The 15,756-nt window shown below is 40.7% G+C and overlaps 1 protein-coding gene across 1 annotated transcript in view; it reads right to left on the bottom strand.

Moving 5' to 3' along the window:
- cacna1ba (calcium channel, voltage-dependent, N type, alpha 1B subunit, a) overlaps positions 1 to 15,756 on the bottom strand; it is a 123,283-nt gene that overhangs the window by 68,984 nt on the left and 38,543 nt on the right. Inside the window, exon 7 of the mRNA XM_070903653.1 lies at positions 3,488 to 3,591. Within this exon, the coding sequence (XP_070759754.1) occupies positions 3,488 to 3,591 (104 nt within the window). The remainder of the gene's footprint in view (positions 1 to 3,487; positions 3,592 to 15,756) is intronic.

Consider the following 15,756-nt stretch of genomic DNA (forward strand, 5'->3'; position numbering starts at 1 on the left):
AGCCGACAACAAGATAGCCACAGAGGGGGGTGGCTAGAGGCTACCTGCTCTCTAAAGCTCTCTCCGTAAATACAGTACGGATGTACAAGCGTATGAACTGATACAGTTCAAATAAACCCAGGAGTTGGACTTTGATGACTTCTCTTTAAGGAAGGGGGGAAGAAGCCAAGTGGTTTAGGTGGAATATTTGTCGGTTCCATTTTGTGCTTTTTGCGGTGGCTCTGCACTATATTTGATTCTTCATTTGAGTCGTCTTTTATGGTTAGCAGGATCATTTCATATTATTCATGTATGGTTTTTGTTTTGACATTTAAAGATAAATAATGTAGACTGGTAGTCCCGTGTGCTGGGAGGAGGAGGAGGAGCACAGTATGACAGTGGAAGTAAGGGCCCTTAGCAAAATTGTGCCCAAGGCCTATGGTCATGATAATCCATCTTCTTCAGGTGTTACTGGTCAATAAAGCTGAGTGTCGTCACAATAAAATTTTAACTTGATATCATAAAATAAATAAAACAACTGGGGATCGAAAACTAAGCCTTACGGTACACCAAGTGAGATTGAAAAGTAGAGAAAGAAGCTTTCCTGTTAGTGACAGGATTACATCTGGGACTGGAAACTGAAAGCAGGTCCTTTTTTCTACTTTAAAAATAATCACATTTAATGATAAAGTTTAATGTGAAAAATATGTACCTGGCTGCCTTTAATAAGCCATATCAAGTCCAATTGTGCTAAGCCTCAAGCTGCCCACTTGTTTTAGCTTATGAGAAGCTGATAAGAGCATTAATTCACAAGCTGACATGAAAAACCTAGACAACCTAGAAAAAAACTTGAGGAAAATGATGGACATAAAAAATGGCTGCAATGTGAAACACATTAATTGCTCTGTTGAGCTGACTCTGCAGTTTGTTTCACTCTAGTCATCAAACCCCTCTCCCAACGGCAAACAATTAATTGCCGTTACAATTAAGTAAACAAGAAAACTTTGAGACTCGCTATTCCGTTCTGCAAGTAGCTTCAGGAATTCAGGTTGGAAGACGAAAAAAAGATGTTTCACAAATTACTTAAATTCTTTGAGGGACAGTTAGTCTCTTGCCTTGATTTCAAAAAGAAGCACGGTGTTACCTGATTATTAAGATGAACGACCTTAAAACGAAACAACAGGGGAGTGAACATGAATACAGCTCTGTGTTCATCCATGTAACTGAATTAGCTCAGATCGAAGAAGAAAATGCAGGAATGTCACAGAAACACAAGGAGAGACATGGGAGTGGAAACACTTTATGAGCATTTTATATTCTGTGTGGAGAGACTGTCGGAAAGGGAGCTGAACCTCTCAGGTGAGACAGTGCTTATCATTGTGCTGCCATTGGTGGCAGGAAGCTGTACTGCAACAATACTGACAATGTGGTGATGTAGGAGGTACAGCAAGGTTCTCCAATGGTAAAAAAAGAACTACAATTAAAACTATGTTCACGGAATAAGGATGCAAACACCACCAAATCCCTCTTCAAGATGAGATTCATCACTTTAACCTTTCATTTAAAATCCATTATCAGCTTGAATATAAACATTACATCTATTCAGAAACATTTCTAAATTAGACCCTTTCTTCTGACCGTCATCACCTGTTGGTTTACTCCTCAGGGAAATATCTGTCTTTTTAGCTGCTAAATGCTCCCCTATGTTAGCCACCAGCTAGCTACCTGCACTGTACTGATGTACAGTAAACCAAACAGTCAGGGGCCTGACAGCTAAACAATGAGCTGAAACTCACTTTAAAGCTCCATAAAGCTGAAGGGAGCCGCAAAGTCGGGTGATAATTATCTGTAGGTAAACATCACTGCCACCCCTTTCACATTATCGTGATCTACGATAAGTGTTTATCTATCCACCCGCCCTGACCCCAATGGAAAAATTACATTCCTCTCATGATGTGGTATGGATGCTACACTGTAGGTTAGGTGGTGCACATGAGTGGAGGATGGGGAACAACACTCAGAGACTGCTGGTGCTGAAGAGAGATGATAATAACTGCAAAGCAAAATTACTCAAGACAAATAAAAACAATAAAAGCACAGACTTCTCTCATGATGCTATTCATGCATCAGTGGTGATGACATACTCACCGCTCAGCATCTGCTACTTGTGTTCCTTTATAAATGGGGGAATGCCTACCACAGAATTACACTGAAAGGCTCTGCACACCATGTACAGCACAAAGTCTGCTCATGGTGTGGCAGACTCATATAATCAGGTGAATTTATGTTTTTAATAAAACCTCATGAATATTACATTGGAGCTGCCACAGATGTGGAATCCACCTAAATAAGTAAATGCAAGAGAAGTGCACACTCTGAACATGTGAGATGTTAAGATGCAAGTTAAAGAACTGCATACTTTACCGGGGACAATTAGAGATGATCTGATGCGAAAAGTCATTCTTATTATTAGTATAACAGCGACTGTCAAATTATAGTTTAGCAAACAAAAGTGGGCAGGGTAGGCCTGTCAAACGTTTAACTTGCTACATCAGCGTTTATGGGGTTGTAGTAACAGAGATACTCATCACCTCAAGGGTTTGGAAGGTAGCGTCTGGATTTGGGGACGTTTACACTACAGCGACCCCAGAAACGTTACCCTAGATAGCACTACAATCGCCAAATATATTGGTTAGTCCTCATCCTAAAATCTTTATTTTCATGTCTTCAACATGAATTATCCACTGGTGAGGATGCTGACTCCTGTTAGCTTTAGCCTCAGTCTTTTAGCATAATATCATGTATGTAGCAGTCAAGTGCAGATGGGTTCTCGATTTAACTAGTTACCTTGACACATTGAAAAGTCAGTTTTCAACCAACTCATAGCGCTAACGTTAACTTAATTAGCTAGCTACCTACAGTTGTTAGAAAACGGTTACTTGGTGTTTTTTTCTAAATATGATCTCTTTATTGACCTTGATGTGGCCAACCTATTCATTTTCCCAGTTATTCTCTCCCTTTGTTTCCAAAATTAAAGCTTACAAGAAACAGTACTTACTAAAATGTGTTCAAATAAAGATTTGTCCCAGACTGCAGAAAGACATTTATGCACAGCACAGATAAATAAATACAGATAAATACAGAATTTAACTTATTAATTATTTTTACTTTACTTAGTAGAGTTTACATGTCATGGACATAAGGACCTAGGCATTCATCAGAAAATGAGCTTATGGCATATACCTACATGTCCCATAGACTACTCCACTGCCTGCAGCAAAACCCTCATGCCAACGCAGCCTCTTACTATAGTTTGCTGTAGTGCTCTACAGACAGCACGATACATATGGGAAAATACCAAAGACTTCTAATTTTATTTTCATCTAGAGCAAAGGCAGCCATCTCATGACCAAACAGGCCTGAGTTAAGAGTGGGGTAAATCTTGGTGCAATGTAGAGGACATCTCTTGAAAAGCTCCGCTCAGGTCATCCTCACAGTTTGTACTCACCCTGACAGCACACCTAGCACCAGGTTGAGCATGAAGAAGGAACCGATGATGATGAGGGGGATGAAGTACAGCCAGTTCCACGTGTTCCCTGAGGCATCATTAGCCTAAACACATAAACACGCAAAGAGACAAAGAATAGGACTGTTAATACGATTGTGTGGTTGCAGTTAAAGGGTAAGGCTGGAGTCTATTTGGTGTATATTTTTCATTCTTGTCAACAAATCAGACCAAAGCCAACCAACTCTCAATGCTTCCCTACTCTGTCTATGGCTCTCAACCCCAGGCCCATTGGTTCCTACTGAAGACAAATATCTTAGTACTTACCATAAAAACGACTCACAAATACATTCTTTCAGTCTCAGTAATTTCCTAAAACAGCTTGCCAGTGTAGTTTTTAGCAAATGTGTGTTCGTGGTAATGAAGGAACATGTCGCCCAGAGGACTGGTGTGGTTAGTTGGTGTGTTTTTCATTGCATTTGTGTTTTTGGACAACAAGATGAATGAAGATATATCAGGCTTTGGATACACAATTTCGATGAGATTTTGTTGACAGTAAGACAAATGTAGAATATCACCAGACTTATTTCAATTCACATAGATGTATCAGATTCTACCTGACCTTTGTCTTTGTTTGAAGATTAAAATATGAATGACCTTGCGATGATCAGTGATTTTAAAATGAACACCTTACAATATAATATACAACATAATACAACAGCACCACAAACTACCACCTCAGTAGTAGATCACAGATACTGACAGAAATGTTAGGTTAGAGGTATATGGATAAAAATATCCTTATGATCTGGGCATTTATAGAACTATGAATTTATGTTTATAGTAAATAGACTATTTATCTTCATATACCTTATATACCTGTATTCATAGTAAATGACAAGTTCCATTGAAACTGTCTGCCATACGGGGGATGGACAACATAACAGAAACATTATACTGCATGATACTTTATGCTACATGGCTGAAAGTATGTAGACACTCGAACATTACCCCTGTATGTGATTGCTCTACCAGCCTCCACTCTTCTGGTTTCAGGCTTTCCACCAGATGTTGGAGCCCTGGCTGTGGGGACTTGCGCCCATTCAGCCACAACAGGCATTAGTGAGGTCCAGCACTGATGTTCAGTGATAAAGTCTGGCTCACAGTCAGTGCTCCAGTTCATCCCAAAGGTGTGTTTTGGATGAGGTTGATGTTGGGGATCTGTGTGGGCCAGTCAAGCTCTTTCACACCAAAATGGGAAAACCTTTTCTGTTTGGAAGAACACTATTGTCTAAAATAACACTGCACTGTAGCATTTCCCTTCATTGGAGGGAAACCCAGGCCATGAAAATCAGCCCTACTCTAAAAGCACACAAAAGTATGCAGAAGTGCCCGCTTACTTTTAGCCATATACAGCGGAATACTTTGATAGAAACACACAGCTTAATGCAGGGATACTCAACTTGCAACTTGTTTTGCCAGATGACACGAGACCAGGGGCCAATTAATAATGATTAACAGGAAAAGATCATGGTTTGGGTTAAACAATAAGTCAAGTCTTTTGGTTTCACACGGCTAATATGTAACTTCCCAAGTAACAGCTGAGGGACATTATTGAACATTTACTAACTAGTATAAACAAACAAAGAATTCCCAGCGTGAATCAATTTATTTTCATTGTGAATTAGAAAATGGTTGCTGCATCACCTGGCACCCTATTGTGGGCCAGATTTGGCCCATGGGTCGCAAGTCGACCACCGGCTTAGTGGGTTCAAAGGCATTACAGCTTTGCGTTTGGTTTGAAGATAACATCCACACCTCTGAAGACCCATAATCATAGAAGTGCTGATGGGATCAGAGAGCTGAGCCGCATTTGCCTTCTCATTTAGCTGCGAGGTTAGAACAGGACTTAAGAGAAAAATGCCAGGCTTCACTGTGATAATGGACACTATCCTCACTTTACCCTGGCTCCCTTTATGCAAAACAATAAAATGGATATTGCCGTTGGTGTGGAGGAGAGGTGCGCTTGTTTGTGTGTGTGGTTTGCTTGTTGAAGCAGTAGTGACAGGAGCAGCAGTCACAATCTAAGGCTCATGTTCTCCATTGTGACTTCTACCCTGCCTGAGGGCTTTCTACTGTATTAATGTTAACAGCGTTCTTTACAGCGGGCGCTCACACTCAGATTATTACTTATTACTGGGAGGTTAATTTGATAGCTGGAAATTGTCTGTTGATGCACTCATTTACTGAAGCCCATTGTTATGGCTTCCTATCATCCAGAAGCGTGTGTAAATATCTCAATTTGCATCCATAGACGCCCAATGTTTTCTCAGATAGGAATAGTCTCATTGCCGTTTTTTTTTTAATTAGAGGGGAAAATGCTTACATTCAGTATGGCATAACAAATGTACAAATGGCAGATGAATGAGTGACGGATAAATACATAAAATAGTGTCAAGACCGTCTTTTACAAGTTGACTGCTATTTTCAGTTGACATGGAAACAGTGGTGGGAGCTGGGGGGAGCAGTTACCTTAACATTTTCACGAGGATCGACTTGATTCCAACCTGATGAATGTCAAAGTCCAACATTCACTCTCTTATTAGCTCTGCTTTGATCTCCACCAATTCCTGACGAGACGTCTGCCTCTTTAGCTGCTGTAAACCCACTGTACACTACCTGCTCAGTACCAAACAGCAGACAGACTACGTTAACAACTAGCTGGTGAACACAATGGAGCATTTAGCAGCTAAAGACATAGTCATAAGGGCTAAAAGGAGAGTGAATATTGGACTTAAATTGAGCGGACGGACACAAACACAACTCCAAATGAATGCTAATGCTGCTCTGTTTCTGCTGAATGTATCAATAGGCAACTGTTTGCTAACATTTTAGCCATTTTACCTTTTTTAATGTGTGATGTTCAGCTTGTTGTGGAGTCCTAACAATCATCCTAACAAGTAATTCAGATCCTGTAGGAGCTCAGAATAGAACTGCTTCACCTTCATGTTGAAAGGTGCCAGTTAAGGTGGTTTAGATATCTGATTAGAATATATCCTGGATGCCCCCATGTGGAGGTTTCAGGGTATGTCCAAATGGGAGAAAGTCCCAGACACATGCTGTAGGGATTACACATCCGTCCGCCCAGGGAACACCTCAGGATTCCTCAGGAGGAGCTGGAGAACATAGAGGAAAAAGGACACCTGGGCTACCTTGCGTAGCCTGCTGTCACTGGACCTGGATAAACGGTGGGATGGATGGACCTTAATACTTCTGTTTGATGGTGTATTTTGTATATCACTCTCTGGAGGCAAAATATGAATCAGAGTATGGTATTAAACAAGTTATTCTATTATTTGTTAGGCTACTTGAATGAGTTCAGAAGGGGATTCTCCATACATGATGAAACAACACTTACTGTAGTAGATAAACCCAAATGCAGATGACTGAAGAATCCATTTCAGTTTAAATTACTTCTTCTCATGGGGGGTCATACTGACCCAAACTTCAGGATCCAAGACAACAGGATTACGGTGAGGAGGCTGCTGCTGCAGAGCTTGGATTAGGGTTCCACAACTGATATACCTGTTTTCGGGTGGATTACTCCTAATGCTCTGAGTGGCTACTTGAACTTATACTAGCATTACTGTCACTTCTTCTTGAATCCAAAATGTCCACCTTCTGTCATACATACTGCGTCGTGTTCACGCACCTGCTGTTACCCAGCCACTTTCACTCTCACATCTAAACCGGATTTATACATAAATGTTTCCTCCATTCTGTGCACTAGCTCAGCTTCTATAAAAAGACATTTGACGATGTTGTGAATACCAGGAGTAGCTTGACGGAGTTGTCAGGAATGGATTCCCTTCAGAGATAAAGCTCTTATCATATTACATTCATTTGGCATTCGGCTTTAGACGTTTGTCTAAAGTGACTTTGTTATTGCCCCTAATGTGACACTTCAACACATGGACAGGAGAGGTTGGGGATTGAACCACAAACCCTCTGCCTCCCTGCCATAATTCTAGAAAATCCTTGCTACTTAATGAGTGCTGTTGAATGCTGATGCTGTGGTTGGTTCTCTCTTCTGTGTAGTGCTAACTAGGGCTAGGGCTAAACTATTATCAGCTCGTCGGATAGCATTAGCACTTGGAGATTCTTGACCTTGTGTAATTCACAACAGCGCTCTGCCTAAAGCTGGATGGTTTGAATGGGTACATTTTTCTAATCACAAGAGCCACAATTTTAATTCTATCTCCATGTACATCTTTAATATAACATAATATATATATATATATAACATAATACAACAAGCTGTGAGAAGTCAGCAGCCTCGACAGATTTAGACAGCTGTAGCTAATTACAGTAATGAAGTGAGTTGGCAAAAAGCCAAAATCAAACTCTTTGCTGTTGTCTGGCTAATATGCTCTCTGCCTGCCGCCTGTACTATTTATGCTCAGTCAAACATGGTTTCCTCAAGACAGAAAAACGACCAACAGAGTGAGAAGGCTTTCTCTAAATGTACAACCTCGCTGACTGCTACAACTCATTTTCAGGCAGGCGCTGCAGTTAGTAGAATCTAAAGGACAAACAGCAGGTGCAGGGCTCGGTTTTTAAGGCTTGTCTGCTTGTTCGGGACAAATGGATTGTTTGCAGGGCAAGTGGAAGAGAAATTTCACGTTATATGCCACTCATTACTCTGCAATTTACAGAATGAATACATGCAGAATACCGATTTAAAAGGGATGCATTTTTTCTCCACAATACATCCAACTCAGAATGCCTTGATTGACCAATCAGGAGTCAAGTATTCTGCAGTTCAAACATTTTAACTCAAGAACAAGAACAGAAGAACAGTGGCGGCGATGTTTTGGCCATGTGCCAGGGAAAGCACCAATTTGACCAGGTGTGTTACAACAAAGAGGACGGGGTAATGTTCTGCTGTGTCTGTCGGGGGCACCCAACTTGTCTGACAAGTAAGTGATCAGGGATCAGGTAAACGGCATGAGTTGAAATCACTGGAGCTGCTCTTCTACCCGGCTCACGCAGCAGGAAAAACTACCGATGATTTCAGTGTAATTTCAGTGCGACTTCAGCTGCCACTATAACAGAGGACAGACCCCGTAGAGGCTACTTCCACAGAGCGCTTATTGACGTAGTTACACTATGGGAGGAGTAAACATTATGTATACATCTTGGAGAAACAGATGCAATTACACCATTTTAACATCTGGCTAGAATTGAAATTGGATTTCAATCCATTTTGAACGCTTCTTGGATGCTTTTACACTTTCGGATAGCTATTTGATTCACAAAAGACGCATGAAACCACCAGTGAACAACCAAAGTTCAATCACAGCAACAGCGAAATCAGTGCTTTTCTAACATTCTTCCTTTTTGTCTTGTCCTGTGCTCTTTTGCAAGTCACAAATGACTTTGTCCAGCCAATCCCAACAGTTGAAATAGCCCGTACATGCATATTAGTTCTTGAAATATTTTTGTTTTGTGAAACAAATCTGGCGCGAAACAACTGTGCATGGGGCCTTTTGACCTTCTAGCTAGTGACATAGGCAGTAACAAAATCTGAACACAAGTGATCAGCTGGACACCTTGAAGGCGCATGATAGACACAGGTGTGAACAGCGATGTGTCTCGGCTGTCCACTTGTGTTCGGATCACCGAAAAGTGTGAACAGGGTCATTGTCATTGTTGCCTGTCTTAGCCAAGACACTCTTAAAAAGGAGATTTTTGTCATGACAAATTATTTAAATGAATAAAAGTTGTGCTAAATTGTAAAATCAGTATCTGTAAATCATTTCAGAGAACCTAATTTTCCAATTTGTTTGTTTGACGACGAAAGCCACCAATTGGACAGGCTACGTCATGACAACTAGGCGGAGGCAGTAACAGGGGAAGGTATTGGACGATCTTTGTTGAACTGCTGCCAGTGAATCCCAACAAGAAGGCGCCGTATTAGAAAGGTGGAATCATCTGTCATAATGTAGCTCTGAGCTGGAAGTGGCTATAGAGGGCTGGGTGTATTAGTGCATTAGTTGGTATCGGGGTGAGGCTGCCTCAGACCTTGGCTAACAGAATTGAGAGAGCTCACAAGGCAATAGAAAAGCCATTAGTAGCCCTGTTCTGCCCCTAAAAGTGTTAGCCCGAGGACAGTCATCAATTCACCAGCAATGCCACACCCATACTGCCTGACAGCCTGGAGACAGACCAGGAAACAACAGGTACTGACTCATACAAACACAATGAACCAGCTTTATGTTTAGACTTGAACTCAGACTGCTGACACTTGACACTTTTAATGCACTATATCTTTTTCATTTTAAAGAATCACAGTATTGCAAGGAACCAGTCTTCCCTCCACTCAATACATCTGTAAGAACGCCGGGGAGACAGAGAGAGACAGGGATTGTAGCAGTACTGGATGACAAGTGGCAGTGATTGCTCTGCACTGGATCTTGTTGTTGCTGTCCTCTAGCCGCCTTGTAAACATCCTGCTCCCCAGAGCTTCGTCTGATAGCATTTGAAAGTCTGGCCGCTGTTTACAGGTGAGTGGATACTGTGTCAAGGGGGGGGGGCATCGTGCAACTGACCCTAACTAGCCCTGACAAGCACTGGCAGAGGCCAGTGAAGCCAACAGTGCCCTCTCCTATGTGAAGCAGGGCATACTGAGACACTGGGTGGCACAGTGCAACACTTAAAATCTGCCAAGATAACAGACCACACCAGGCATAGGTCATGTACTACAATATGGAAGAAGTAGAAAACGAATGCTACGAACATATTATGTGTATTGCGGCTAAGAAGATTAATATGTTACAAAAATGATAAAACCAATTGTTAAAGGATAGATCTAGATTTTGTCTTCATACAATACTCACATACCTATTGATTATACATTGTAAGAGTTTATTTGTCTAGCCCAGACTGCTGAAACTTCATATTAACTTAGGTTAAACTTTGGAGGACAGTTTTTTGCATGGAAGAATGCACATATGAGCACATGTCTTAAAGTAAATTAACAGTTTCAGGTAGGACCTTACTGAGGCAACCTGAAGTGCAGGAAGCGATGCATTTCTTTGGATGAAACAAAAGAAGAACTGATAAGGCTAAAGAAGAAGAAATAAGATGAGGAGCTTTATAATATGTCCTATACCAAACTAAAACAATAATAGAACATCAAAAACAAAATAGATGTTTTGACTTTCTTGAAAATTATGAATATTGTTTTGTCTCCTAACTGACTGTCCACTGTAAATTAAGCCAAAATGTGTATGTTTCTAAAGTAGTTTGATACTTGAATCTGAATTCTTTAATCAAGATTAAAGACTAAAAATTAACAAAGACAACACTAGTGAATGTAAAACCTCACAACAAAAAGAATTTGGAGAACATTCACTTGACTACGAGTTGCATTTCATAAACACATCTGACAGCAAACTGCCACTGATTGCTCATCTCTTGATTAATTGTATTTATTTCACCATTTTTCCTTCACTTGCTATAATATTGTCCCTCTTCCATCTCCCCACTGGCATTTCCAGTAGAGAAAATGAACCCTAATACCCTATAGTCTCATTCAAACCTGCACCTAACTTGTCATCTGTATCTGGATATCTTATGTCAATGAAGATATCTGATCACTGGTCCTTTGCATTTACACCTTGTATTACATTATACACCTCACTTTGCAAATTAGGCTGGCGGGGCTGGCAGTCTGTAGTTTTTTGTGATGGGCAGCTTGAGATCGCAGGAAGGGGTGCAATTAGTTTTGTTTTTTTTATCATTTTGATTACAATGCGTTTACACCTGCATTAAAAAGATAGATTAACATTTATTTTTAAATCCGTCTTAATGCAATACTCAAATCCCCATTAGTACTTTGAAAAGAGTTAGTGGTCGCTGTAATCAGTCCTCCAATCGATACTGGCAGTGAAGACATCTCGTCCAAACACAATTTTAAATGAGATGGGGACGGAGCCCACGGTCCTCTTTTTGTACAGAAATGCATTCTTAACTTTGAATTAGACAAATCAAATTGGTATCTTTCGAACTTAAAGCCATTTTAGTGTCAAGAGAGAATTTCATTGGCATTCTATACAAAACGAGGACTGTGGATTTTGTTTCCCATCACTTAACCTGAAATTGCATTGCACTGACAGAAGGGAACGATTGAAACAACCAACGACCAACAACTGTGTGAGAACTGTTTAAAGACAGACTTGTAAAAAATGTGAATCAGATACAGATCACATGTTACTGTCAAAACTACAGTACGGTTGGAAATCATGCAGCTTGTAAGAGCACCAGCCCACAGAGGCAGCAGCTTGTACTTTGGCCACGTCGTTACAATGTTTTATGGAGACAGATTTACAGTTTTGACAGTCCTTGTGTACGCCATAATGCTGGAGTGAAGCACAAGGGCCTGACAAGGCTTTGTGGCAAAACATCTAGATCTGATTATTTATAGTGTATGTGTAGCTATCGTGTCATTCTTAATAACTAAGTTATTTGTTGGTTTATTTTATTTATATAAAATTCAAATCATTTGGATGATTCAGCACCAAATCTACTCTGCTTACTGTACTGTATGTAAATGTCTAAGTGGTATTCTAAAGGTTTTCTACACACAGAGCTATGACAAAGCATAAAAAGGCTACAGAGCCTGTCAGAAACCAGACTTTATGACTATGAGGTCTTGTGGGTCTCCTAATGAGAAATTGACAGTCTGAGTTTTGCCCTCCATCCCCATCAGAGCCATAGCTTTGGCAGAGACAGATGAGGACCCATCCAGCCATGATGGATGGCCATTCTGATGAAGAGGACACAGCAGGGGTCCCACAGCGGCAGGAAATGAGACAGCCGTCACTCCTTCCCTTGACAATTCAATCAGAGAGCCCACCAATCATATTCAGCCAAAACGGCAACCTCGGCCCCCGCAGTCAGAGCACATTACCAGTCTGTCAGTGATCCAAAAGACGAAAAAAAAGAGCTGTCTAACGATGGATGAAGGAGTGATCTTAACCCCTCAACTCTTATGCCCAATATGGACTAATTCTGGCTCAACGTCTCTGTCTAATGGGGATTATTCATCATGTGAATGACGACAGCGGCTGATACTTACAGAGCAAAAGTTTTTCATTTCAGCTAATATGTTGGAAAGGAAGATGTTAATGGGAACTATTACAAAGTGATCAGAATATAACCAGTAGGACCATCAGCTCAAAAAGCAAAAGTAAAATGAGGACCTCAAACAGGCTAAGAAAAAGCAAACTTCTATTGAAGTAAGGAAGTCTAAATATGATGTATTCACATCTGCCATTACTGCAGTTAATATACAGTAAAGCAAAGTATAGTCGGTCATTTGAATATAAGCAATAGTGGATTTACACGCTGACAATATTTTTCAGGGTACAACAGCATCATAGTGGCTGTGTGCTGCTTCACAGAGACCAAAATCAAGACCTGTTCTCAGGAAATATAGTTTGTCTATTTTCATTTCTGTACAGATTAAACAAACAACATACAATGTGTAACCTCGTGAGGTGTTGGTAGGCATTTGCTTTTTTTTTTTCTTATCCATCCAGGCTAGGTAGCTGATTCAAGACTTTATGCCAATCTGGGTTAACCACATCTCGACTCTAGTTCCGAACTTAAAGCTGCACTTAATATTTTCATAGAAATAATGGACCAAATGACAACGTGTAATGTGAAAGGGGTAGCTCATAGTGAGTTCATAGTTAGTTCATTGTGAACTAACAGGAAAATGATCACTCAGTTCTACATAGAGTTTTAGCGTCTTTTTCCTCCCTGTTTTGGTTCAGGGATTTTTTGGTTTAGACCACCCTGTAAAAATCTGTAGTTACCTGCTTTGAAATGAAATATGTTGCATCATTGTTCGGTCAACAGAGTACCAACAAGCGAAAAGATTTGCATTCAAACAGACGTTTCAACTTTACAAGGCAATGTTGTGTTTACACTTTGTTGCACTGCCCCCGACTGGCCAAAAAAACAAAATCTGAATGCAGAGTGGGAAACTGGACTCTGTCATTAACAATAAAAAGAGGCAATTAAAGAATATAAATACACTGAATGTCTATTGCTGAGGACATCCCATTCATAAATACATAAGAAGTGAGGTTTGATACAGCGAATGCTAATCTGCTTCCACTCTTGTTCTAAAGGGCAAAAAAGAGTTCATTTGTAGCTCTGTCCTGCCGTCCAAGTTCCTGTGGTCAATACTTGTGTTGTTACAGTGGGGAAACAATTATTTGACATCAAAGAAGCATCAAAGCTGCATCCTCCATCTACCACGCCTTTTCTTGCTCTCAGCAACCAAACTACTATTGATCGCTTTCTGCCTCCCCCTGCTCTGAGTCTGTGTTCTGTTTCCCTCTTTCAGCCCCACCAGGAGAAACTCACACTGCTAAACACACATTATTTTGCCCACTATAGCTGTTTAATCATTTGACCTGTTGCATAATTGTCTCCTTGGCATGATATAGTCCTGACTTCATGCAAATGAGGGAGAGAGCTGTGATTTGTTTCATGCTAGCAGTAAAGCTGCGGTGCTGTGGTCCTAATGGGAGCTGTGAGTCATCCTCCGCAGGCTCTTATGCTTGCCTCTAATCATCCCCCCAAGGAAGGCTGGGAGGGGAAAGGAGCAGTCAGGAGGAAAAGCACAGTGTCTCAGCAACAATGCACAGGACAGACTAGACTGTATGTTCACAATGACATACTTACATACACAGAGTGGTTTTTAATTGCTTTAGCTGGGCAGTACTCTAAATCAGAATCAGAATATTACAGAAATAAAATTACAGTCAATGTAAAGTAAGGAATTTAACTCAATGCTACCATAACAGTTCTCTCTCACTTTGTGCTCAATGATGTTCCCTCACCAACTGTTGGTACCCAAAGATGCGCTTTTAAAAAGTCCCATATTATGCTCATTTCAGCGCTATATTTTAATTCTGGGACTCCACCAGAGTAGCTTTGCATGATTCACAGTTCAGAAAAGTCCTTATTTATCTTCTGCTGGCCCTTTCTGCAGCCCCTCAGTTCCCCCTCTGTCTGAAACAAGCCGTTTTAGACAAACTGAACAACCTCCAAATACTTGAAGAGTAGTCCTGAGCAGAGCGCTCCAATAACTTAGACAGACGGAGCGGGTGGATGAGCGTCCCTGTACTTGGTGGGTGTGTTGTGCCTGGATCAGATGACCTGCTGGGGGCGTGGCTGAGTACAGTGTATAGTTGTGACATCACAACCTTACGGCTCGTTTAAAGGCACAGTTTCTGAATATGGGCTGTGTGCATTTCTCCGTGGACTGAGCGTTTTAATACTTTTTTCAGTATTCAGTATTTACACAGCACCTAGACCTGCTTTATAATCAAACAAGACATAGAAATCTCACTTTCTACAGTATGGGACCTTTAGCTGAAATGGCTAATCTACTGTATGTGTGACATAAATGTCTTTCCTGGAAATATTTAAGCTAATGCTAATGCTTTAAAAGGTTAAAAAAAATGATTTAATTTATCACTATTGAGATAAAACATATAACAGTATAGATTTCACAGTTGGTCATCAACCAACAGTACAAAAACATTGTCAATTAAATGGTAATGGTAATTAAATGAAAACATTGTGCTTTTCTGTGCTGGTGGGCTGGTAGGCTTTTTGACATACTGTAACTATTCAATACTGAACAAATATCATTACACAGTGCACAAGAGAGTGAATCCTTTGGAATTACCTGGTTTTCTGCTTTATTTGGTCATAAAATGATATCCGATCCTCATAAACATTCACAGTGCTGGTGGAAATCGTTGAATTTAAAACCTTCTTTGGCAGCAATGACTGATGAGACCTGCACACCGCTCAGAGGGCATTTTGCCTCATTCCTCCTAAAATGTAGTTTTAGTTCCACCAGGTTCGTTGGATGTCTGTTGTGAATGGCTTGGGTTAAAGTCTGCCCACAGCATTTCTACTGGGTTGAGGTCTGGGCTTTGACTGGGCCACTCCCAAAGGTGGATTTTCTTTTTGTGGAGCCATTCTGGGGTAGATTTACTTCAGTTTCAGCTGGCAGACTGACACCCTGACATTTTCTCGTAAGATGTCTTAGTAAACTTAGTCAAGTTGTCCAGGCCCTGAGGCAGCAAAGTAGCCCCAAATCATAATGCTCCCTCCTCCTTACTTTACCGTCGGGATGATGTTTTCATGACAATATGCTGTGCCTTTCTTACGTCAGATGT

This window comes from Enoplosus armatus, chromosome 4, assembly GCF_043641665.1.
Source record: "Enoplosus armatus isolate fEnoArm2 chromosome 4, fEnoArm2.hap1, whole genome shotgun sequence".
Lineage (NCBI taxonomy): Eukaryota > Metazoa > Chordata > Actinopteri > Centrarchiformes > Enoplosidae > Enoplosus > Enoplosus armatus.